The 24144-nt window shown below is 37.7% G+C and overlaps 1 protein-coding gene across 3 annotated transcripts in view; it reads left to right on the forward strand.

Annotated features, from left to right (window-relative positions):
- Positions 1-987: 987 nt before the first annotated feature.
- LOC118533169 (UPF0547 protein C16orf87) overlaps positions 988-24144 on the forward strand; it is a 30017-nt gene continuing 6860 nt past the window's right edge. Inside the window, exons 1-3 of one of the 3 annotated variants that reach the window (XR_004916098.2) lie at positions 988-1400; positions 7422-7518; positions 23729-23911. Coding sequence is in view for 2 of the 3 variants with exons in the window: in XM_036088265.2 (XP_035944158.1) it covers positions 1329-1400; positions 7422-7518; positions 23729-23911 (352 nt within the window). In the remaining variant the exon portion in view is untranslated. The remainder of the gene's footprint in view (positions 1401-7421; positions 7519-23728; positions 23912-24144) is intronic. The other 2 variants (XM_036088265.2, XM_036088267.2) reach the window with 2 other exon arrangements.

Here is a 24144-nt window from a genome sequence, read left to right on the forward strand (position 1 = left end):
AGTTGTGTTCAAATCCTTTTCCCTTAATGGGGGAAAAGGACATACTAGGTTGACCTAGTAGAAAAATCAAATAAAACAATAGGATATGGAATGAAAAATAAGTCTCCCTCCTATTCCTGTCCCCCAGTTCCTTTTCTCCAGTTTCTTAATGCATATGCAAGTATATTTTTTCATATTATTTTTGCACAATCTTAAGGTGTTTTGTGCCTTGTTTTTCCAATTAACACTATTTTGGAGATCATTGTATCACTTCACATAGATCTATCTCATTCTTTAAAGAGATGCAGGAATATCTTGTATGCATATCTTAATTTGCTCAAGCAATTTGTTGTCGGACATCTGGGTTATTTCTGATTTTGCTCTGACAAGTAGTGCCGCAAAGTCCAACATCTTTGCACAAATAGATTTGAGTACAGGTGGAAAATATATTTTCCACAGTTTCTTAGGGGCAGAATTGCTAGATTATAAGGCTAGGTCAAAGGCCAAGAGGATTGTAAATTTTGATATAAAGCTCTAAATAGTCAGCCGATTTATTCTTCCCATCAACAACCCAGCTCTGCTGTATTCGAGTTAGGCCATCTACCATACTAGTCTGGGTATGTTTTGAGGGCGGGCATTTCCTAGTATTCACATTTGTCTGGCAGAATTGGCCTTCAATAAATATTTGACTTAATGTTGAATTTTATGTCTAAGTGCCGAGTCCAGGGCTGGCATATAGCAGACTCAGCAGGTATCTATTACAATTCCTCAATAATTAGAGTTGCTAACATTTACTGAAGTGTATTAAATGCCAGGACCTGCGTAAGCGCTTTCCCTTTCGCCTCTTTCACTCACGTTCTCCTTCCTCCCGGGGAGAGGGCGTGCCCAGCACCACGTCCCGCCCTATCTGTGCATTCGTTGGCCAAACCGGACGCCCGTTACTGCCGAGTCCCGCCCAAACCACGCCCCCACGCAGTCCGCAGGGCCGAGAGAAGGCGTGGCTATTGTGCCGCTGGACGATTCAGACGGTCTCCTCTCGTGAGAATCGGGACGTGCCCGAGGACCGGCTTGGTGCGTGTGGGAGCGCGCTCCGCGGTCCCGCGGAGCTGGCGCGAGAGGCTCGTGGCCGCTGCGGGCGCACGCCCTGCCCCGCCCCCTCTCCGGCACGCAGGCTCCGCTCGAGCTCGCGCACGCGCGCGCGCTCCCGTTCAAGCTTCGGTCTGGCCAGCGGCGATCGGGCGGGTGGAGGCTGGGCCGCTGAGGTACAAGGGGAGGAGCCGCAGCCGCCGCCGTCGCCGTCGCCGCAGCCCCCGCCGTCGCCACCGCCGCCGCCGCTGCTGCTGCTGTAGATGAGCATGTCTGCAACTCGAGCCAAGAAAGTGAAGATGGCCACCAAATCGTGCCCCGAGTGCGACCAACAGGTGGGCGCCGGGGGCCGGCGGGCCGGGTGCGCGGGCGGGCGGACGGGCGGCCGTTGCCGGCGGCCGTTGGCTGTGGAGAGGCCGCCTCGCCGGGTGGTCTGGCCCTTGGGCTCGGTGGCCACAGTGGGAGCCCGGTGGGAGGCCGGGCTGAGCCGAGGGGATGCCAGGGAGACTCCCGGGGTCGCAGTCCGGCCGGTGCCCACCTGGCGGCGTTAGCCGGGCGACTGTGTGTGTCCTGCGGCCCGTGGCGCTGGAGGGAGGCGTGGGTTTGTCTGGAGCGGTCGGGGCGCCCTGTCCGAAGCCTCCGATAGTCGCCCGGCCGGCTCTGGGTGACAGCGGCGGGAGTGTGGGGGCAGTGACCTAAGTGGACGAGCACGGCCCCTTCAGCCTCCTTCTGCCCCGACGAGAATGCCCAATGTGCCCGACTCCGAGTCCAGGCTCCTGGCTCCTGGCTGCGAAAGCCGCTCCTGCCACGCAGGGCTGCTTTGTTCCCATCAGATGTATACTGTGATCCCCCAAAACTGTTCCCACCTGGGGGGGACGCTTAAATGTGACTAAAGGGGCCGCAATGCAATGGTTTCAAGTTTAGGCGAATTTGGACATTTTTCCTCCTAAATATATTTCTTATATTTTTGACGGAAATAATCGTGAATCTTTACATTGTTTTTTTTTGTGGAACATTATTGAATAACGCCCCCATTGAAGCCCTTTCCTTCTGGGCGCTCCTCACCTCCCCCACTCGCCGCCGTATCCGCTGTTAAAAATTTGGCGTTTCTGCTTCATGATCTTTTTAAAAAATTTATATGTAGTTTCATGAATTTTACATGACTTCTTTCTACACAAAATTAATAGTGTCATAGCTGTAATTTTAAAAATCTCATTTTACTGTTTCTTAGTTTTATGCATGCCTCATTCTTTACTGGAATAATAGACGTTCCTTACAATCTATTGAGTTAAAACTCTCAATTAAAACCATCCGAAGGCCCTTTTTTCATGTCAGTGTGCAGATCTGGGTGTGATTTTTCTCTTTTCTACTGAGAGAATTTTTTCAAAATGACTACCTCTCTCCTCCCCTTTCCTTAAAAAAATTTTTTTTCTTTAAATCAGGAGTAATTTGAAATGGCTGGAGACTTTTTTAAAAATAACATGCTGATGTCAGTGCATTCTTTAAGAGCAGTCTTGTACCTTGATCAAATCTTGTAAAAGAAAATGTTACATGTTTTATTCAGTATCTTTCATGGGCCTGTGGTAGAAATGCAAGGAAGGAAGATTGTGTAAGGAGAATTATAGCTTTATTGATATTATGAGTTTATTGAGTATGCAGTATAAAAAGAATTTAGTCATGTTTCCCGAAGTAGAGTTAAACTTCCCTTCTTACCATTTGACTAAGTTTACCGCTTAAACTAAATTTGTTAAATTCTGACAAAATTGGACTTTGTGATTTAAGTCTCTTTGCAGGAGATTATATCAATATTTAAATCATTTCCATTTGTTCCAATTAACTGTGCTGAAGTATAAGGTTTACATGTTATGCTGTATGCATTCCAGTTTCTGTAGGGCACAAGTTATTGCAAATCTTGACCTTGTTTTATTTGGCATAAAGTAATCTTTTGGGAAAAGTAACCTGTTTTTAATATCCTGGTTAAAGAAAAAGGGAAGGACAATAAACTTGTTAGGAGTCCCTGTAATTGTTCAACAAAATGTGATCAGCATTTTATTTGGAAACATACATTAATCTTGTTATACACACACAACACGTCCTCCCTTCCCCCCCAGCTGCCATAACAAGATACCATAGGTTAAGTGGCTCAAACAATAGCAATTTATCTTCTCACAGTTCTGGAGGCTCAAAGTCTGAGATCTGGCAGAGAGAGAGAGCTTTCTGGTTCCCTTATAAGGCCACTAATCCCATCATGAGGGCCCCACCCCTGTGACTTTAAACCTCATTATCTAACCTCCAAATACTTTCAGATTGGGGGTTAGGGCTTAAACATATGCATGGGGGGGTGTGTGACAGTTCAGTCCATAGCAAGCTACTACATAATTTAGAATGTTTTGTTCTTTATTGTAAATATTTAAGAGAATATAATATACATAAGGACTAATTAAAACTTTTGGTGATTCTTAAAATTGATTTATCTTTTACTAAAAGTAACTGGTTTGAAGGAAATAAAAGATTAATTTTAGCTTTCTAATTATTGGAGAGTACAAGCTTCTTATAGTTATAAATGAGAAAAAAATTATAATCCAGAAAGCCATTTTTTAAACATCATTAGATTATTGTTATTCTGAGTTGTTTGATGAATATTAAAATAGAATTTAGGTATAGTTTATAAACATAAAAGGATATGTAAAATCTTTAGTTTGAGATTGCACCACTTAAATAGATTTACATATATTCTTTGTCTGTGTGTGTAGGTTTAAAAACAGGTACAGAGATCAGCAAACAAGAAAGACCTAGATTTTCAGTTGTTTTATAACATCTCCTTTACATGTCTCCATTGAAAATACCGTTCTGAAACATCTCAACCACAATACTTTTCATTTTCGAGAGGTTTCACATCCAGTAGCTCAAATTACTGAACCATTTTGTATGTAGTAATATTCAAGATTCTTGTTGGTTGTCTGGTATCTTTTGTGTATGTTTCTGTTTCTGCCTTAATTTTTTTAAATAGAGCGGCTTTTTTTTTTTCTATTTATAGGAAATTTTATGTGTTATGTAGCAAACATGTCTACTGTAGGTCACTTTGATTCTCTTAGCAGCAAGAATGTAAATGAGTTCTCTATAATGTGGTTATTTTGAACTTTTAAAAAATCAGTGAAACAGTGTAAGACCAGGATCTTGTTTCTTGCACTTTTTTTTTAACCCTTTTTTTTTAACTTTTTACTTGTTTTTAGCTGTTTTACTTGTAAACATAAAAACGACCTGAATGTACTTGTCAAGGGAGAAATTGATGAACAATAAGTCATCAATAAACAAAACTTTTTTTTTCCCCTGTTTTAAAACCCTGAGAGTATAGTGTTAGAACTTTCGTTAGTGTCATCTTTGGCATTACAACTGAAATTTGAAGGAAATGTAGGGTTTTTTGTTTTAAAACCAAATTACACTGTAAAGAGATTAATATTACTGAAGCCCACCCTATTTAATAATTCTTTTTCTAGGATTTGGGTTGTGGTGGTGGTTAGTTGTATTTTTTTTCAGGGTTGGGGTTGGGAGAAGGAACTTTCCATTTTAAAAGGGACTTTAGGGTGACTTAGCTCAGGCACATAAATGTTTCTTGATCATAAAACACTCTCTAAGGAGTGAAAATCAGCTTATCAATTAGTGTTTGTGCATTCTTTCATCCCAAAGCCATATGTACATGTCTCAGATACCTCAAGTGCAGCCCTCTGTTTAGACTATGCGTTATGTATTTTTCTTGTATATAAGACAGAGACCTAAATTTAAATTTGTTCAGTTTTAGTAGCTGGAAGAAAATGCTTGTGGAATAGCAAAGGATCTTTTGAATAAGAGCATCATGTTTCTGTGTTTTTTGGATAACATTAATTTAAAACAATTTATATTACAGTGAATGTCCTTAATGATGTGTGTAAGTATAAAGGAAATGAGTCAGTACCTTTGAGTTTAGTTTCTATGAAGATGTGAAATTTTAAAAATGGCAAACACCTATTTTGGGTGCATTTTACAGTATTAAAAAATGTAACATTTCATTTTCTGTCCTGGCATGAAAGAATCTCATCACATTCTTAATAAAGCATGCTATTTGACCTATTGGAGTTTGATTATTTTTTTAAGATTCATTGTTATTTTTCTTAAATGCAAACTAGAGATCCTTTGTTCAGTGTTTTTATGCAAAGAAAAAATTCTGCCAAAATATTAATTAAGCTTAATTAGATCAAGTATTTATATTTCAGACTGTGAAGCATTCTTTACATACATGGATAAAAAGTTTTATTTTTTAATTTTTATTTATTTTAGAGAGAGAGTGCACTCAGTGGGGGGAGGGGTAAAGAGAGAGGGAGAGAGATTCTTCAAGCAGACTCCCCACTGATCATGGAGCCCTATGCAGGGCTCGATTCCAGGACCCCGAGATCATGACCTGAGCCAAAATGAAGAGTCAGCCACTTAACGGACTGAGGCACCCAGGCATCCCTGGATAAAAAGCTTTATAATTGTAACTAAACTTTTACACAAGCAGAACAATGGGCAAATGGAATTTATCTTACAAAGTGAATTGCAATTTTCTGACCATAAAATATTCTGTGAGTACTTTTTGTTGAGATTAATTTCTGGTTTTTGGTGAACATGTCTTGATTTCAAGGATCATTAAAGTTAGTGAAAAAAAGTTAATATGAGTGAAATGATTGCGAAGAAATCAAAACATTTTAAAAATGATTTTTAGGGGTGCCTGGGTGGCTCAGTCCGTTAAGCGGCTGCCTTCGGCTCAGGTCATGATCCCAGGGTCCTGGGATCGAGCCCCACATCCGGCTCCCTGCTCAGCGGAGAGCCTGCTTCTCCCTCTCCCTCTGCCTGCCACTCTGCCTACTTGTGCTCTCTATCTCTCTGTCAAATAAATAAATAAAATCTTTTAAAATGATTTTTAATAACATTTGGCTTTTGAAAAATTATAGACTTGAAATAGAGAAAGGAGCTACTTGTAATTCACACATTTAGAAACAGAAGTTTGAAGAGCTTAAGTGTTTTATCCAATGTCCTTCCTGGAGCTGAGACTAAAAGATCCTAGATCTTGACTCCTCCTATATTCTCTTTTGTTTTGTGCTATACTTTTGCCCCACAGAGTAGTTGTTGTAAACTATTCTTTTTTTGTCAGTGGTAATTGGCATCTTGCCCTCTCCTATTAGAACCAGACTCATTTTCAGTACTTTCCCTTTAAAAGAATGTTTTTAAAGAAAGTATAGTTGGCATACAATGTTATGTTAGTTTCAGGTGTACAGCATAGTGTTTTGACAACCCTATATAGGTTATGCTATGCTCACGATAAATGGAGCTACCATCTGTCACCATACAAGGCTATTCCAGTACCACTGACTGTATTCCCTGTGCTGTACCTTTCAACCCAGTGACTCACTCATTCTATAATTAGGAACCTATACCTCCCACTCCCCTTCATCCATTTTACCTATTCCCCTATCCCCTACCCAACCCCCCCCCCAAGGGGCCATCAGTTTGTTCTCTGTATTTATGGGTCTGTTTCTGCTTTTGTTTGTTCATTAGTTTTGTTTTTTAGATTTCACTTATAAGTGAAATCATATGATATTTGTCTTTTTCTGACTTACTTCACTTAACGTAATATTTTCTAGATCCATCCATGTTGTCGCAACTGGCAAAATCTCATTCTTTTTTATGTCTGAGTAATATTCTGGTGTGTGTATGTGTGTGTGTGTGTGTATCACATCTTCATCCATTTATCTATGGATGGACACTTGGGTTGCTTCCATATTTTGGCCATTAATAAATAATGTTGCAATAAACCTGAAGTGCATATATCTTTTCAAATTAGTGTTTTTGTTCTCTTTGGGAAAATAGTGGAAGTATTTTCCCCTTTTGAAATGTCTGGCACATCTACCTTTTCTCCATTTCCATTCTCACTATTCCAGTTGGGTCCTCATTCTTATGCTGGGGTTACTTTAATTACTTCCCAACCACGCTCCCTTTTCCAGTTGGTGCTAATAAACTGCCATCAAACAGATATTTTAGGAAATACTACCTTTTTTCCACATATTTTCCCCTGTTCTGATTCTGTTACGGTTTTCTGTTGGTCACTTCCATCAGTACATGTTTATCCTGCATTTTCTATGTACATGGTATTGTAAAGCATTCGGAGAATGTGAAGATGTATAGGACACAATACCAGTCTCAATTTGTTGTAAGGAGGTGGGGTTTAAATAAATCTATGATTCCTACTTTGGTAATTTATCATTCAGTTCAGGAGACTACATAAACACTGAGAAGTTTAGTAGAAAAATAGTAATAATACACTTTTTCTTATTTTTGTACAGGTTCCTGTTGCATGTAAATCGTGTCCTTGTGGTTATATATTTATTAGCAGAAAACTTTTAAATGCAAAACACCCAGAGAAATCACCACCTTCTACAGGTAATTGTGAGAGTTTACCACATATTTAGCTTTTTGATATAGAAATGTAAAATTAATTTTTGTGAATATATTATTTACATCTTGAAGTTAAAAATTAGAACCTATTGAAGTATGCCTTTGGTTTTTATTAGCTGTTGGAAATCAGCTTATGACATTAGTTTGCTCTTCATTCCATTTAAATGTTAACTGCCTTATAATGCTGATAAATCTTGTAGCAAATTTTCTATTTTTTATTATTGAAGGATGGAGAGCCATTGAAGGGTTTTAAGCAAGGGAGTGATCTGATCTGATTTCTAAAAATAAAAAAGTAATTTAATTAAGGTATAACTGACATTCAATAAATTGCACATATTTAAAGTGTACAGTTTGATACGTTTTATCCTATGATTACACTAGTCACCACAATCAAGATAATGAATAATGTTCATCATTCCCAAAAGTTTTCTAGTTCCCCTTTGTTACTCTGTCCTTGCTAACCAGATAACCACTGATGTGCTGTCATTACTTCTAGAACTTTATATATAAATAGAATAAAATATATATAAATAGAATCATACAGTATATACTCTTTTTTTTGCCTGGCTTCTTTCATTGAGCATAATTTAAGATTCAGCCATATCATTGTGTATATCAGTAAGAATTAATTCCTTTTTACTGCTTAGTAGTGCTCTTTATATGGATAAACCGCAATTTATTTACCCATTCACTGGTTGATGGACATTTGGTTTTATCCTCCTCAGTGCTAGTAAAATTTATAATGACTTAAAATATTTTTTTGGACTAGTGACTGGAAAAATATAACTTGATTTTGAGGTGAATATAATTTTTAGATATATTGGTTATTTTTTATAATTCTCTGATTTAGAATATCTAAAAAATAATTTTTTTGGAATTTTACTTGCCCATTAATGTAGACAAATTGGATTTATTCAATGGATTGAATTTTGAAATTCAAAAAGATGAAATTTTGTTGTTTATCCTTAGATAAAATCAGAATAGTGATGATCTCCAAATAAGTAGATTGATTACAAATAAATTTTGAGTACCTGCTGTATGCTAGGCACTGTTCTAAGCCTTGGGCATAATGAATGAATCTACTGTTAAGGCAGTTCACTGCTGTTATGGAGCTTACATTCTTGTGGGCATGAGATAGACAATGAGCAAATAAACAGCTTGTGATAAATGCATTGTAGGAAATTAAAATAGATTGCCGTCCTAGCATGTGTCTGGAAGGCTACTTTTGATTGGGTGATTGGAGAAGGCCTCTCTGAGAAGGACATTTAAAGTGAGGCTGAATTGAAACAAGGGGCTAGCCATGATAAGATCAAGGAGAAGAACATTCTTGACAGATGAAATAGCAAATGCAAAAATTTTAGGGCTGGAAAAAGTTTGGTATATTTTAGGAACAAAAAGGCCTATGTGGTTGCAGTGTAGACAGTAAGAGCAGGATAGTGTGGGAGATGAGGCCACAGGGATAGGCAGAGGCCAGATTGTGTAGGGCTTTGTAAACCAGAATAAGAAGTTTTGGATTTTCTTCTTAAAATATGAGGACAAACTATTCCTAGGATGTAGGATGGAGTGAGGAAAAGGTAGCATGCTCTGATTTGTCTGTTAGAAATTCCATTTTGGCTGCTGTCTAGAGAATAGTTGGTTGGGAATACAAGATAGAAGCGGGCTATTGCAGTATGTTAACTGAGTGAGAATGCTGAGTTAGTGCTTAGGTTATAGTAGCAAGTGATTCAGGAATTATTTATATTTATGTCTGTGAGAGGTCTCTTTATCTTAGGTCTATATAGAAGTGGCAAGAAAGTTATTTAATTCCATTTCTGCCTTTGTTTGAGTTTGTTCCCTTTCATCATGAGAATAAAGACTTTGCTGGATAACTATATAGGAATCAGAGAGCTTGTTAAAAATGGGTTTCTGGGTCTTATTCCCTAAGCATTTGATTCAGGTATGAGAACCCGGGAATGATCATTCAGTAGGTATCTGGGGTGGCGTGTCAACTCAGTTCCGGGTCTCCAAAATAAGTAAGACATGGTCGTGCCCTTAGCAGGACAAGTGTGTTTATTTTTTTTATTCAACAAATATTTTCAAGCGCCTTCTATATACCAGTGGTTCAGGTGAGAAATGAGGTAAAGAAGATACCCAACAAGGACAGAGAGAAGGGACAGATGCTGCAAGTATTAAGGAGTCAGAATCACTTGAACCAGAGGGAAGAATTTTACAATTACTGTCAATGACTTGGAGTACTGGTTAGAAAGGGAATATAAAAAGGAAGACAAGTTTTGAGGGAAAGATGAAGAATTAAGTTTTGGGTGTGGTTATGAAATATCATCCATGTGGATTTTTTTTTCCCAGTTGGACATATAGTCTGAAGCTTAGGCTATAGCCTCAACTGGTGGTAAATCTTTTGAGCCATCAGTGAATAGATGGTAGTTGATCTTATAGAAATGGATGAGCTTGTGCCCAGAGGGTTGGTAGGGTAGGAAGAGGAAGTTCAGTGACTGAACTCTGGCAAACTCCAGTCTTAAAGGGTGGAGGTTATTAGGGAGGGAGTTTAGGTCAACTGAGAAGATGTACATGTACATGTCAGCTATAGGAGAACAACCAATGGAGAGTGGTGTTACGTAAGTCATAGTGATGAGTAAGAAGCAGTTCATTATTATTTTACATTTGGAATTTCCTAAGGTCTTTTGTTTATTGAGAGCGGTCTTGTGACCTTGAAGTAAAGATGAGACATTAAAGCCTAGAAATTCCCTGGAGGAGGAAGAGGAACCAGCAAAAGAAACAGAAAAGTTTAAAAGGATGGAGGAACATCAGGAGTAGACTGTGCCATAGAAACTAAAGGAGGAAAAGGTTTTAAGGAGAAAGGGTTAAGAGTATTCAAAGCCTAGAGAACAATTTGGTATAGTCAGACATGGGGGTTGGAAACCTTGGCTTCAGATTCAGTTAGAGAGTTTTGTCACTCTCTAACAAGTTAATTAACCTCTGTGAGCGGCTGCTATTGAGTATAAGATAGGCTTATAGTATAAACCTTAGATAGAGGATTGAAGTGCAGATGAAGTGCACGTGAATGTGGCTAATGTAAACAGAGTTTAGTATGTTATAGGTACTCAGATATTCATTTCTACAATTAAATTTCTTAAAAGTAAAGATTTGCCTTGGATAGTTCGTAGTATGTGGGAGATTGAGTACATAATTTTTAAAATCTCTATAGCTTATCAAGTACTTGAACATTGTCAGTGGGATCCAGAACATTTCAGTTTTAATTAGAGAATTTATACACAGAAAATGAAAATGGATAATATATATCTGGAAAGATAATGAACTTCGTTAATAATCAGGGAAATGCAGTTTAATTAAAATACCATTCTTTTTACCCACATTCTGACAAAAATGTAAAGGATTTCCAAGAGCTTTTATGAGTATGGCAGAATCCAAAGTCTCATACTAGTGGTGAGGTTGTAAATCAGCACAGCTTTTTTGCAAGAACAGCCTGACAGTAGTTGTTAAAGTTTTAAATGCACATAACCTAGAATCTAGACTTCTTATCAGTAGGTATGTATCCTAAAGATACAATTGTTTTTAATACACAGTGAAATATTTATTAGGATTTATAAGCAACACTGTTTATAATAGCAGAAAACTAAGCCAAATATCATCAGTAGGGAAATGGTTAAGTAGGGTACATCTTTTAGGGAACAACAGTATGTGCTAATTAGAATGATGCAGATTTTTATGTACTGACATGGAAAAATCTGTAAAACAAAGTTAATTTAAGGAAAAGTATAAAACAATACTTGCATGAATTCATTTTTGTTTTACAAAATTTTTTTCTTGTAATGAGAACTTTTAAAATTTACTCTTAGCAACTTTCAAATATGCAATACAGTATTATTAACTATAGTCACCATGCTGTATGTTACACGATCATGACTTATTAATATTATAATTAGAAGTTTGTACTTTTGGACCCCCTTCACCCACTTCACCTCCTCCTCCCCCTCTAACTCTCACCTCTGGCAACCACCAATCTGTTCTCTGTTATTTATGAGCTCTGGTTTGTTTTTTAAGATTCCACATACAAATGAGATCATATGGTATTTAATCTTTTTCTGTCTGACATATCACTTAGCATAATGCCCTGAAGGTCCATTCATGTTGTCAGAAATGGCAAGATTTCAGTTTTATGGCTGAATAAAACTCCACATTACCTTTATCCATTCATCCATCAGTGGACATTTAAGTTGTTTCCATATCTTGGCTATTGTAAATAATGCTGCAGTGAACATGGGGTGCATATATCTTTTGGAGCTAGTGTTTTCATTTTCTTTGGATAAATGCCCAGAATTAGAATTGCTGTATCATGTGGTCGTTCTGTTTTCCATTTGCTTTTAAGACCCCACAAAATTATTTCTACATGTAATGCATAGACGGATAGATCACTAAATAACGAGGAAGGAATCAAGGAAGACTTTTACTTATGTAATTAAACATTTAAAACAAGAAAGAGCCATCTGTAAAGTTCAAATTGAACTTATTTTAAAAGTGAAATCAAAGCTATAAAAGATAATTTTAAATTTCAGTGGGTTGAAATTTAGTAACTTTGTGACATGTGACATGTAGGAGGAAAATAATCTGTCAAGTCAGATTTATCTAAGCTTGAATTGCTCAAAACTCACATTTTTCAAATATATTATCTGTGTATCTTCATAACACAGTAGAAATAGGGAGGTAGGACACTAGACCTGTATAGAATTTTGTCTAGCTGAAAATACATTTAAATAAACAAAATTTATTATGGAAATCAAAGGATTTTTTAAAAGCTTTTTAGTTTTGATGAGGGGCAGAGATGAATGTTACAAATAAATCTGTGTTAAGAAATGCTCAGTGTTTTGTAGGAGTGCATAGAACCTCAAGGCAATTAATAATTCTTTGACAACTTCCCAAATGAGTTAGGTGTTGTTTCTTTTACTCTATTTGGGGGGCCAGTATTAAATGGAGATAAATTTTAAAAAATTAACTGTCTTGTTCTTGTAGGATTTCATTTCTAAATTGAATGATAGCCTAAGAGTTTAAAAAATAGTCTTGAGATTAAGTCCTAAACTGTCAATTTGAAGCAATTTCTTTATTTTTATTTTTTTTAAAGATTTTATTTATTTATTTGAGAGAGAGAATGCGATAGAGCATGAGAAGGGGGAGGGTCAGAGGGAGAAGCAGACTCCCTGCTGAGCAGGGAGCCCGATGCGGGACTCGATCCCAGGACTCCAGGATCATGACCTGAGCTGAAGGCAGTGGCTTAACCAACTGAGCCACCCAGGCACCCTGAAGCAATTTCTTTAAAAAGAGATTGAAGAAGGGGCTCCTGGCTGGCTCAGTTGGTGGAGTGCGGGACTTTTGTTCTTGGGGTTGTAAGTTTGAGCCCCACATTGTGTGTAGAGACTACTTAAAAATAAAATCTTTAAAAAAATAAAATTAAAAAGGGATTAAAGGAAATATTGTATTTGGTAAAATTGAGAGTATCTGTACTGTAGACCAAACCTTGAGCACTATTCAAATACTTGATCAGTCACCAAATTCTGACAGAAACAGTTTTTGGTGAGAACAAACTGCTTTGTTCAGATGTTTAAATTTGTTTTTTCTTTTTCTTTCTTTCTTTCTTTTAAAGTATTTATCTATCTATCTCTCTATTTATTTATTTGAGAGAGAGTGGGGGGAGGAGCAAAGCAGATTCCCCTGCTGAGCACGGAGCCCACCACAGGGTTCAGTCTCACCATCCTGAGATCATGACCTGAGCCGAAATCAAGAGTTGGACGTTTAGCCAACTCAGCCACCCAGGCACCCCTAAATTTGTTTTTTCTGATGGCTATTCCAGGTGTTTTGTGACATCAAGGATGCCATTTCGCATTTAATAATTATGGATATACCTTTTTCCTTTAAAAATTTTAATTATAAAAAACTATAAAGAGTAAACAAATTCTAAATGACGTACTAGTTCATAAAAGACTTCTCTGAAGGTAAGAAAAAAGATACAAAACAGTAAGAAATTGGAATAGCTTTTTAGTATTTAATTGTATGTTTCTCAGTGGGTATGAGTTTCTGGGTTTTTTTTTAAGATTTTATTTATTTGTTTGACAGAGAGAGAGAGAGAGAGTGAGAGCAGGAACACAAGCAGGGGGGAGTGGGAGAGAGAGAAGCAGGCTTCCCGCCGAGCAGGGAGCCCGATGCGGGGCTCCATCCCAGGACCCTGGGATCATGACCCGAGCCGAAGGCAGACGCTTAACGACTGAGCCACCCAGGCGCCCCTGGGTATGAGCTTTAGATTAAGTTTAGTCAGATAAATAACAACCTCCTCATTTTTAATTAGGGGAAGGAAAAAAACAAAAAATTTAAACCTAAACTTACTTTTCAAATTATTGTCTAAGGTAAGTTAGCAGGCAAAGGCTGATAAATAAGCCAAGAAGTCTATAAATGACATACTCACTTTTAGTTAAGAGAAAAAAGTGAAATGATTATTGCCAGTTGTCAGTACTTTTTATAAACTCAGTGATTGAACATTAATTTAGTAGGAAGTGGTCCTCAATTCTGAATTACTTGACAGTGAAGGTTTGGTTTTGTTATTTCAGAAAACACTGTTTCTTACCTGCTAATCACTTAAAATTGCTCTACATTCATATATGGGACATGGCTTTAGGTTTTTATTTTGCCTTTGGTGGAAGAATGCGTACCTTTATTTACCTCTGCCTGTACTTTTAAGTTCTTGCTCATACACTTTGTATAATGATGAGTATATTCATTTTTAAGACTTTTTTGTAGAATCTTCTGACTTCTTCTAATTAAGACTGACTGATCTTAGGTCTGCTGCATAGTTGTCATACTAAGATTTCTTTCTTTTTTTTTTTTTTTAAAGATTTTATTTATTTGTCAGAGAGAGAGCACAAGCAGGGGGAGTGGGAGAGGGAGAAGCAGGCTCCCTGCTGAGCAAGGAGCCCGATGCGGGACTCGATCCCAGGACCCTGGGATCATGACCTGAGCTGAAGGCAGACACTTAACTGACTGAGCCACCCAGGCGTCCCTAAGATTTCTTTCCTTTGTACTCTTAGGATAATCCCATTTTTCTTCAGTATCATTTTTTTTTTTTAACTCATGTATTTTTATTTCTAAAATAAATTTTCCAGAAAGTTGTTTCAGACCTGGAAAAATTTTTTTCATAGAAGCTATGTGGTGGTACATTTCCTGTTTTCCATTGTGTGAAAGGCCTTTACTGTGTACTCACATTTATTTTTTTATTTTTATTTTTATATATTTATTTATTTTTAAATGTTTTATTTATTTATTTGTCAGAGAGAGAGCACAAGCAGAGAGAGCTGCAGGCAGAGGCAGAGGGAGAAGCAGGCTCCCCGCTGAGCAGGGAGCCCGATGCGGGGCTTGATCGCAGGACCCTGGGATCATGACCTGAGCCGAAGGCAGACGCCCAACTGACTGAGCCACCCAGGCGCCCCTGTTTTTTTATTTTTAAAGATTTATTTATTTATTTTTGAGTGTGTGTGTGCACACATGCAAGTGGGGGGAGGGGCAGAGGTGGAGGGAGAGAAACAATCCAAAGCCGACTCCCGGCTGAGGATGGAACCCATCCTGGGGCTTGATCTCACAACCCTGAGATCATGACCTGAGCCGAAACCAAGAGTAGGACGCTTGGCTAAGTCACCTAGGAGTCCTGTACTCACATTTAAATGTCATTCTCATTCTTCCTTTCCATCTGAGGGCTCAAATCTTCAGTTTAGAGCAGTTTTTACCTATTATTTCTTTTTTCCCTACTGTCTTTTTCTCTTCCTCTTGGTATACTGATTGCATACTTGTTGGATGATATTACCATCCACAGAGACTGACACTGGATTGGACAAATAGTTTGTGGGTTTTTTTTTTTTTTTCACTATGTAGTGAAGAAAGATGAAGTTGGCAGTACAGGACTAGTGATTCAATGGTATCATCAAGGACCTAGGTTGGTCTCTTTCTTCTGTCCTGAGATTTGGCTTTCATCCTCATTGTTACAAGGTAGCTATTGTACCTCCAGGAATCTCTTAAGCATTCCAAGAGGAAGAAGAGGGAAGGGCAAAGGGGCAAAGGGACATGCCAACTATGCTTACCCCCTTAAAAAAAAAAATCGTGCTGGAAACCTTACCCAATTCCACCTATTTGTCATTGGCCAGAACAAAAGTCCATGGCCACTTCATCTGCAGGAGGGTCTTTGAATGTATATATTTTAGCTGGGCCCAGTTCCCTCTTGATTAGAACATCCTGTTCTTTTTTTTTTTTTTTAATGATTTATTTTTTTATTTGAGAGAGCGAGAATGAGAGAGAGAGAGAGAGTACACGAGAGGGGGGAGGGTTTTAGAGGGAGAAGCAGGCTCCTCGCCGAGCAGGGAGCCCGATGCGAGACTCGATCCTGGGACTCCAGGATCATGACCTGAGCTGAAGGCAGTCGCTTAACCAACTGAGCCACCCAGGCGCCTCTAGAATATCCTGTTCTTAATGAAGAAGGGAGAATGAATATTGGGTACATAATTAGTAATTACATCATGGATGAGTATTGGATTTCTTGGATCTTTCTTTCATTTCTCTTCACTTACTGTCACCTATTCTCTCTCTTTTTTTTTTTTTTTTGGGGTGTTCCAGGAAATTTCATTGATTTCCTTTTCTAGAGCTATAATTCTGTCTTTCAGAGGTGTCCATTATTTAGCTTGTCTTTTGCACTTTAATTTTGAGCAGTTCATCTTGTTTTCTAATTTCTTCTTTTTTTCATTGAATCTTTTTTCATATTTTTGTGGTATGTTACACATAACATAAAATCAGTATTTTAATCATTTTAACAGTTTTATTTATTTATTTGAGAGAAAGACTATGATCAGGGGGTAGGGGCAGAGGGAGAGGGAGAAGCAGACTCCCTGCTGAGCAGGGAGCTGGATGCTGGACTTGATCCCAGGACGCTGGGATCATGCCCTGAGCCGAAGGCAGATGTTTAACTGACTGAGTCACCCAGGCGCCCTGTATTTTAATCATTTTAAATGTACACTTTGGTGGCATTAAGTACATTCATATTGTGTACTTAACGATTATTCTTCAGGACTGTTTTCATCTTCCCAAACTGAAATGCTATACCCATTAAACAATAACTCTCCGTTCCTCTTCCCTACTGCCCCAAGGCAACCAGTATTCTTTTTTCTGTACCTGTGAATTTGACTAGTGTAGTTACTTCCTATTTGGAATCATACTACATTTATTTTTTGTGTCTGACTTGTTTCCTTTAGCATAATGTCTTTAGACTTCATGTTGTAGCTCGTGTCAGAATTGCCTTTCTGACTAATATTTCATTGTACGTATATACCACATTTTGTTCATTCATGCATTGATGGACAGTTGAGCTGCTTTTACCTTTTGGCTATTGTGAATAATGCAGCTATGAACATGGTTGTTCAAATATCTATTCGATTACCTGCTTTCATTTCTTTTGTATATATGCCCAGAAGTGGAATTGCTGGATCCTATGGTATTTCTATGTATATGATAATGCCATATCATTTTCCATAGCAGCTGCACCATTTTAAGTTAGCAGCAGCAGTGCCCAGAGTTTCCAGTTTCTCCACATCCTCATCAACACTTTTGATAAGAGCCATTCTAATCAGTATGAAGTGATAACATGTGGTTTTGATTTGCATTTCTCTAATGATTAGTGATGTTGAACATCTTTTCATTTGCCTGTCTTCTTTGGATAAATGTCTACTCAAGTTCTTTGCTCATTTTTGAATTGGGTTGTTATTGAGTTGTAGAAGTTCTTTTTATTCTGGATATTAATCCCTTATTTGATAAATGTTTATAAATATTTTTTCCCCATTCCATGAATTGCCTTTTTTTACTCTGTTGATACTGTCCTTTGATGCACAAAAGTTTTTAATTTCGTTGAAATCCAAGTTGTCTATTTTTTCTTTTGTTGCCTATATTTTCAGTGTCATATCCAAGAAATCATTGCCAAGTCCAGTGTTATGAAGCTTTTCCCTTCTTTTTGTTCTAAGCATTTTATAGTTTTAGCTGTAATATTTAGGTATTCCATCCATTTTGAATTAATTTTTGCATATGGTATAAACTAAGGGTCCAGTTACATTTTTTTTGTATGTGGATATCCAGTTTTCCCAATACAACTTGTTGAAAATATTATCTTTTTCTCCTTGAATCATCTTGGCATTGTTTTTGAAAATCATTTGAACTGTATATTCAGGGATTTATTTCTGGGCTCTCTATTTTATTCTCTTGGTCTATATATCTGTCGTATGGCAGTACCACACTTTTTTGATTACTGTAGCTTTGTAGTGAGTTTTGGAATCAGGAAGTGTAAGACTTCTGGCATTGTTTTTCAAGATTCTTTTGGTTATTTCACATTGCTTAAGAGTCCATATGAATTTTAGGATTGAGCTTTCTATTTTTGCAAAAGAATCTTATTCTTAATGGTATAAAGTACAATCAGATGTCTCGAAGGTATGCATTAGAATGTTTTAAGATTATCTTGTTTCTTTTTTTTTTTTTTTTTTTTTTAAGATTTATTTATTTGAGAGAGAAAGAGAGAGAGACAGGGCAGGGGAGGAACAGAGGGAGATGGACAAGCAGACTCCACACTGAGCATGGAGCCTAATGTGGGGCTGGATCCCATGACCCTGAGATCATGACCCAAGCTGAAACCAAGTGTCAGACAGGACACTTAGCCGAATGAGCCACCCAGGCGCCCCTATTTCTTTCATGTTTCTTGAACTACCTTTGTTCCTCCTGTTTTAACTTATTTCTTCTCTATTATACTTTTAATTTTCCTTAAATTGCTGGTAATCCTTAATTGCCTATTGATACTCATAAATGGTTTGATTTATCAGTGTAGATAACTTGCATGACTATCCTACACTGTTTTATTTATTTATTTTTTTTTAAAAGGTTTTATTTATTTTTTGACAGAGAGAGAGACAGTGAGAGAGGGAACACAAGCAGGGGGAGTGGGAAGAGGGAGAAGCAGGCTTCCCGCGGAGCAGGAAGCCCGATGTGGGGCTCGATCCCAGGACCCTGGGATCATGACCCGAGGTGAAGGCAGACACTCAACGACTGAGCCACCCAGGCGCCCCATATCCTACACTGTTTTAAAGGTCTATTTTGACTATAGATCTCTTTAGTTTACAGTTGGGAGGAGCTTATTGGTAGATTACATGAGTTGGGAGACATTGTTGAATTCCATCATGGCTAAAATAAGGAAAGCTTCATCCTGGGAGAGAATGTGAAATTCCTTATATTATTTCATTTTTATGAGGAGCTGCCATTTGTTTGTGTTTTCTAGTTTTTGGAGGTTCATAGTTCTTTGGAACATTGCTTGGTTCCTGAGAGCTTTACTTCCTTATGTCATTTGCTCTGCAGTAGTCCTGTAAGTATTCTGATGATCACTCTGTGGCCTGCTCTCCCTTATTTGTACTTTTTGTTCTGTCCTGGGAGTATTTTGGGGAAGAACAGCTCTCCCTTCTATAGGAGCCATCTTTTGTTTCTGTTTTGGATTGTAGTGTCTTCTATTCTGGTTTCTTTTTCTTTTTTTTTTTTTTTAAGATTTATTTATTTTAGAGAGAGAGCATGAGCATGGGGAGGGGCAGAGGGAGAGAGAATCTCAAGCCAACTCCCCACTGAGCACAGAGCCTGACACTGGGCTTAGTCCCATTACCTTGACACCATGACCTTAGCCAAAATCAAGAGTCAGAGGCTTCACCGACTGAGCCACCCAGGTGCCCCCTATTCTGGTTTCTTAATCAGAATCTGTGAGTTTGCTGGTTTGCTGAAATTCTGTAATTTCGGGTGATTGGTAGCATCCTTTCCTTGTTTCCATCAGTACAGACCTATTTTCCTTTTTCTCTTTACCTTTACTCGTGTTTATTCTCTTTTCAGTGGGATTTTCCAGAAAGGGGATGGTAGATGCATGTGCTCCGTCTAAATAAGTTTTATTTATTCAGCACTACTTAATATGTGTCGATAACGTTCTAGATTCTGTGAATGAGACAGACAAATGGCATCCCAACTTTCATGGAGTTTATATTCTAATGGATTGAGCATATAAGTAAATAACATAGTATTAGATTATAAAAAGTAATTTGAGCTGTAAGACTCAGGGGTAACCTATAAATCAACATTTGAAGTAAATAAGTGGTCTTATTAAAAGGTTTGGGATGTGAGCTCTAGGCAGAAGGATTAGCAAATGCAGTCACTTAAGGGGAGGAAGGGAACTTGTTTTATTAAAAGGAAGGCATGTCTGGAGTATAGTGAACAAAGTGTTGCAGTATGAGAGAAGATTGGAGAGAGAGGCAAATGTCAGGTCTTATAGACACTTGTAGGCTTTGGTAAGGAAGTTTGACTTTATTTTTAAATACAATGAAAAGCTAATGAAAGATTTTAGAAGGGGAGCTATGCAGTTTGAATTTTTTTGAATTTTTTAAAGATAATTTTGGCAGCTATGTAGGAAACGCATTTGGTTTGGATGTTGCCCATCGTCGTAGAGTGATGAAGAAATTGTGGATATATTTTGCAAGGAGTACCTGTGGACATTTGTGATGATATAAGAAGCAGCAGGCTGAGTCCCAGATAATTACAAATTATTTGGCTTTTGCAACTGGGTAGTACTATTTACTAATATAATGAAGCTTTGGAAGAGGGAAAATCAAGAGTGACTTTTTGATACATTTGAAATGGTTGTAAGATACTAGAGTGAAGCTGCTGGGTAGGCAGTCTGGAACTTTGGGAAGAGGTCAGAGTTGAAAGTATAAATTTTGGAACCATCATAAATCATAGAGTGTAATGTTTGGATCTATGGATTATCTCGACAGAGTGTAAGTAAGAGAAGAGGGCTCAGATCAGAGTCCTAGGGCTTTAATATTAAAGATGAGAAAGAACCTGGGGGAGAAGACACCAAAAGGAGATAGAGAGGAATGACTGGTGAGATGGGATACCTGGAAACCTGAAAATCAAGTGAAGAATAATTTAAGGAAAAGAGTAGTCATCTTTGTTGAATTTTTGAGAGATGGTATTAAGATGATTAGAGAGAGGTGCTGTTAGATTTGATAACAGAGATTTTTGTCCTTCTTGATCCGTTTCATTGAGTGGGCATCTGTATTGGAGTAGATTGATTAGTGAATGGGAGGTGAGAAATTGAAGGCAGAAAGTACAGATAGCTCTTTTTTGAGAAGTTTGCAGAGATGGGTGGGTAGCTGGAGGAACAAACCTAAATTCATTGTTGAACTTTAAAAGGCATACTATAAAAAGCTTTACCTATCACTATTTCTTTCAACTTTTTTTTTTTTTTTTTTTTGAGAAATTCTAAGCATATACGAGCAGAAGGAAAATGGCCAGCCTGGCCCCATTTATACCCATGTTTACTCTTTCCCTTGCATATTATTATTATTATTGTTATTTTAAGATTTTATTCATTTGACAGAGCACAAGCAGAGGGAGAGAGAGGGAGAAGCAGGCTCCCCGCTGAGCAAGGAGCCCGATGCGGGACTCGATCCCAGGACCCTGGGATCATGACCTGGGCCGAAGGCAGTTGCTTAACCGACTGAGCCACCCAGGTGTCCCTCTTGCATATTATTTTTAAGCAAATCTCATATAATTTGTTATAAATGTTTCATTATATGTTTCTAAAAGATAGACCTTTAAAAATATAAGCACAATTAAAATTAACAGTAATTCCTTAATATTAAATACCCAACTGGTGTTGACGTTTTCAGGTGTCTCATAAAAACTTTTTAAAAAAGTTTTGAAAAGGGTGCCTGGGTGGCTCAGATGGTTGAGCGTCTGCCTTCGGCTCAGGTCATGATCCCAGGGTCCTGGGATCGAGTCCTGCATCGGGCTCCCTGCTCAGCGGGGAGCCTGCTTCTCCCTCTGCCTCTCTCTCTCTCTGTCTCTCATGAATAAATAAATAAAATCTTTAAAAAAAAAATAAAAAAGTTTTAAAAAGCAGATTATGTAAGGTCCACACATTACGTATGGGCAATGTCTTTTTTAGCTCTCTTTTATCTATTGTTTTCTTTCTTTTTTTTCCTTGCAAATTGTATGTTGAAGAAGCTATCACATGTACATCTGGATGTGCTATTTGGGTCTTCATGGTGTAGGAATGTAGGATAACACATTTCTCCAGTGACTTATTTTTCCTGTAAATTGTAATTTGAATTCAAAGGCTTGATGGGATTTGATTTTCTTTTTTTTTTTTTTTTTTAAAGATTTTATTTATTTATTTGACAGAGAGAGACACAGCGAGAGAGGGAACACAAGCAGGGGGAGTGGGAGAAGGAGAAGCAGGCCTCCCGCGGAGCAGAGAGCCCGATGCGGGGCTCGATCCCAGGACGCTGGGATCATGACCTGAGCCGAAGGCAGACGCTTAACGACTGAGCCACCCAGGCGCCCCGGGATTTGATTTTCTTGACAAGACTACCTAATAGTTAGGTATTCTGTCAGGTGACACATAAAGTCTGCTTGTCTCTGTTTTTGTAATGTTAGCAGCTATTTATGTTCAGCACTTACATCCTTTAGTTCATTTCTGGTTGAAAATGGTGATACTTGGGGTGCCTGGGTGGCTCAGTCGGTTAAGCGTCTGCCTTTGGCTCAGGTCATGATCCAGGGGTCCTGGGATCGAGCTCCACGTTGGGCTCCCTGCTCAGTGGGGAGCCTGCTTCTCCCTCTGCCTCTACCCCTTTTCCCCACTTGTGCTCACTTGCTCTCTCAAATAAATAAATAAATAAAATCTTTAAGAAAAATGGTGATACTTTGATTTTATCATTCTTCATTTTTTAGCCACAGTAATTCTTAAATTAGAAACTTCTCTTTATCTGTCCTTTGGTTACCCAGTGAGTGGTACAGTTTGAATAGAAAAGGCAGGATAAATGCTTTATTCTTTCTATTCTATTTAAGCTTTCAAAATAGGGAGTTGGTTCTTTAGCATCTTCCTATGGTGGCCAAGTAGTTTTTGCTTGTGTTTTTTTAATTTAATGTCATGTACTCGTAGTGTTAAGTATATTTGATGTTCCAGTTTATTATTACAGTTACTATTTGTGTTGATGCTCGAATTGTAAAGTGGCCAGGGGGAGCCTTTTCAAGTTAGCCCTTTAGTCCTTTAACAAGACCCTGGTTGTCTTTGATAACTTCCTTGCAATCTGGAATAATTAAGCGTTCTTGCGTCATCTGGTATATGTCTGAGATTAGAATTAACTAATTCTCTAAGGGTACAGCATTTCGAAATAACCATTACCATTTTACTTAAAAAGTTTTTTTTTTTTTTTTTTTAATTTTACACTAGCCTATTAAGCATACTTATATTACAATCTTTTAAATTGTTACCTTCTTGGGATATGAATTTTATCTATTTTGGCCCTTTACCATTGTGGTTTTACGTATTTGGGGAATTTTCTTTGTTGCTTTTGAGTTCAGGTATGTATTAAAGCAAGTTTTTTTTTTTTTTAATTTGTTGTTTGCCTTATCCAACATTTTGAATTGTTTGGAGTGAGAAGGATGGCTTCTTGGCATTAATTAAATCACCATATTGAGTAAAGTTCCCCTTTTGCTATTCCATTTAGGGATCTGCATGCTCTGAGAATGTCAGAAATGATCTCATCTGTGGCTAAGTGAAAACTACTTATTACTTCCCTAGTGTTTTTATATTTTCTGTGGATGTTTTCTGTTTGCTTTTTATTGGTAACCTTAACGTATTATGACTAAGGTCAGTTTTGCTTCTGTATATTTGACATATTTCAGTCTATAATTTGAGTAGGGGGCAAAAAGGAATGGAATTTTTTTTCCTTTTCTAATACTTTACCATTTTTAGCTTGGAAGCAGAGAGAAGGAAAAAGGCAGAAAGATCGCTGTGAAATTGTGTGAACATGTAGGGGCTGAAATTAAAGGTGCCAAATAAAAAAACTGGTCTTGTTACAATTCCTCCTACCTCATGAGTTAATGAGGATCTGAATTCTGTTGAATTTCTTTTTTTCCTGTGTGGGTGTGAGGAACGTAGATGTTAATGGTTGTAGTTTTATAAAATATGCCAGGCAGCAAAAACTCTAGTGCTATTTAGAAAGAAAAAGAAGACAATGAGAACTTGGGCAAACAGTTTTTGCTAAGCCCTAAAATATATCACTTTTATTCATCCATACAGAAAACAAGCATGAGGCCAAGAGGAGGCGAACAGAGAGAGTTAGGCGAGAGAAGATAAATTCTACAGTAAATAAGGATTTAGAAAACAGAAAGAGGTCTCGAAGTAACAGCCATTCAGATCATATCAGACGAGGAAGAGGAAGACCTAAAACTGCATCTGCCAAAAAACATGAGGAAGAAAGAGGTATGAATAAATCCAAGCAGTTTTGTTTTTCAAGTATTAAATTTTTCTAGATCTTAATTAGATAGTAGTAAAGAAAGTGTTTGGTAGGCATTGAGCTCCTGGACTTAAAATCACAACTCATATTTTAGTTTGAAAACAATTCCTCCAGGGTAGATGCTTGTTTTTTTTTTTTTTTTAAAAATCACAGAATTTAATTCTTACTGAAAAGCTATAAAGGCTCAAATTAGGTAAAA

The sequence above is a fragment of the Halichoerus grypus genome, chromosome 15 (assembly GCF_964656455.1).
Source record: "Halichoerus grypus chromosome 15, mHalGry1.hap1.1, whole genome shotgun sequence".
Classification (NCBI taxonomy): Eukaryota; Metazoa; Chordata; class Mammalia; order Carnivora; family Phocidae; genus Halichoerus; species Halichoerus grypus.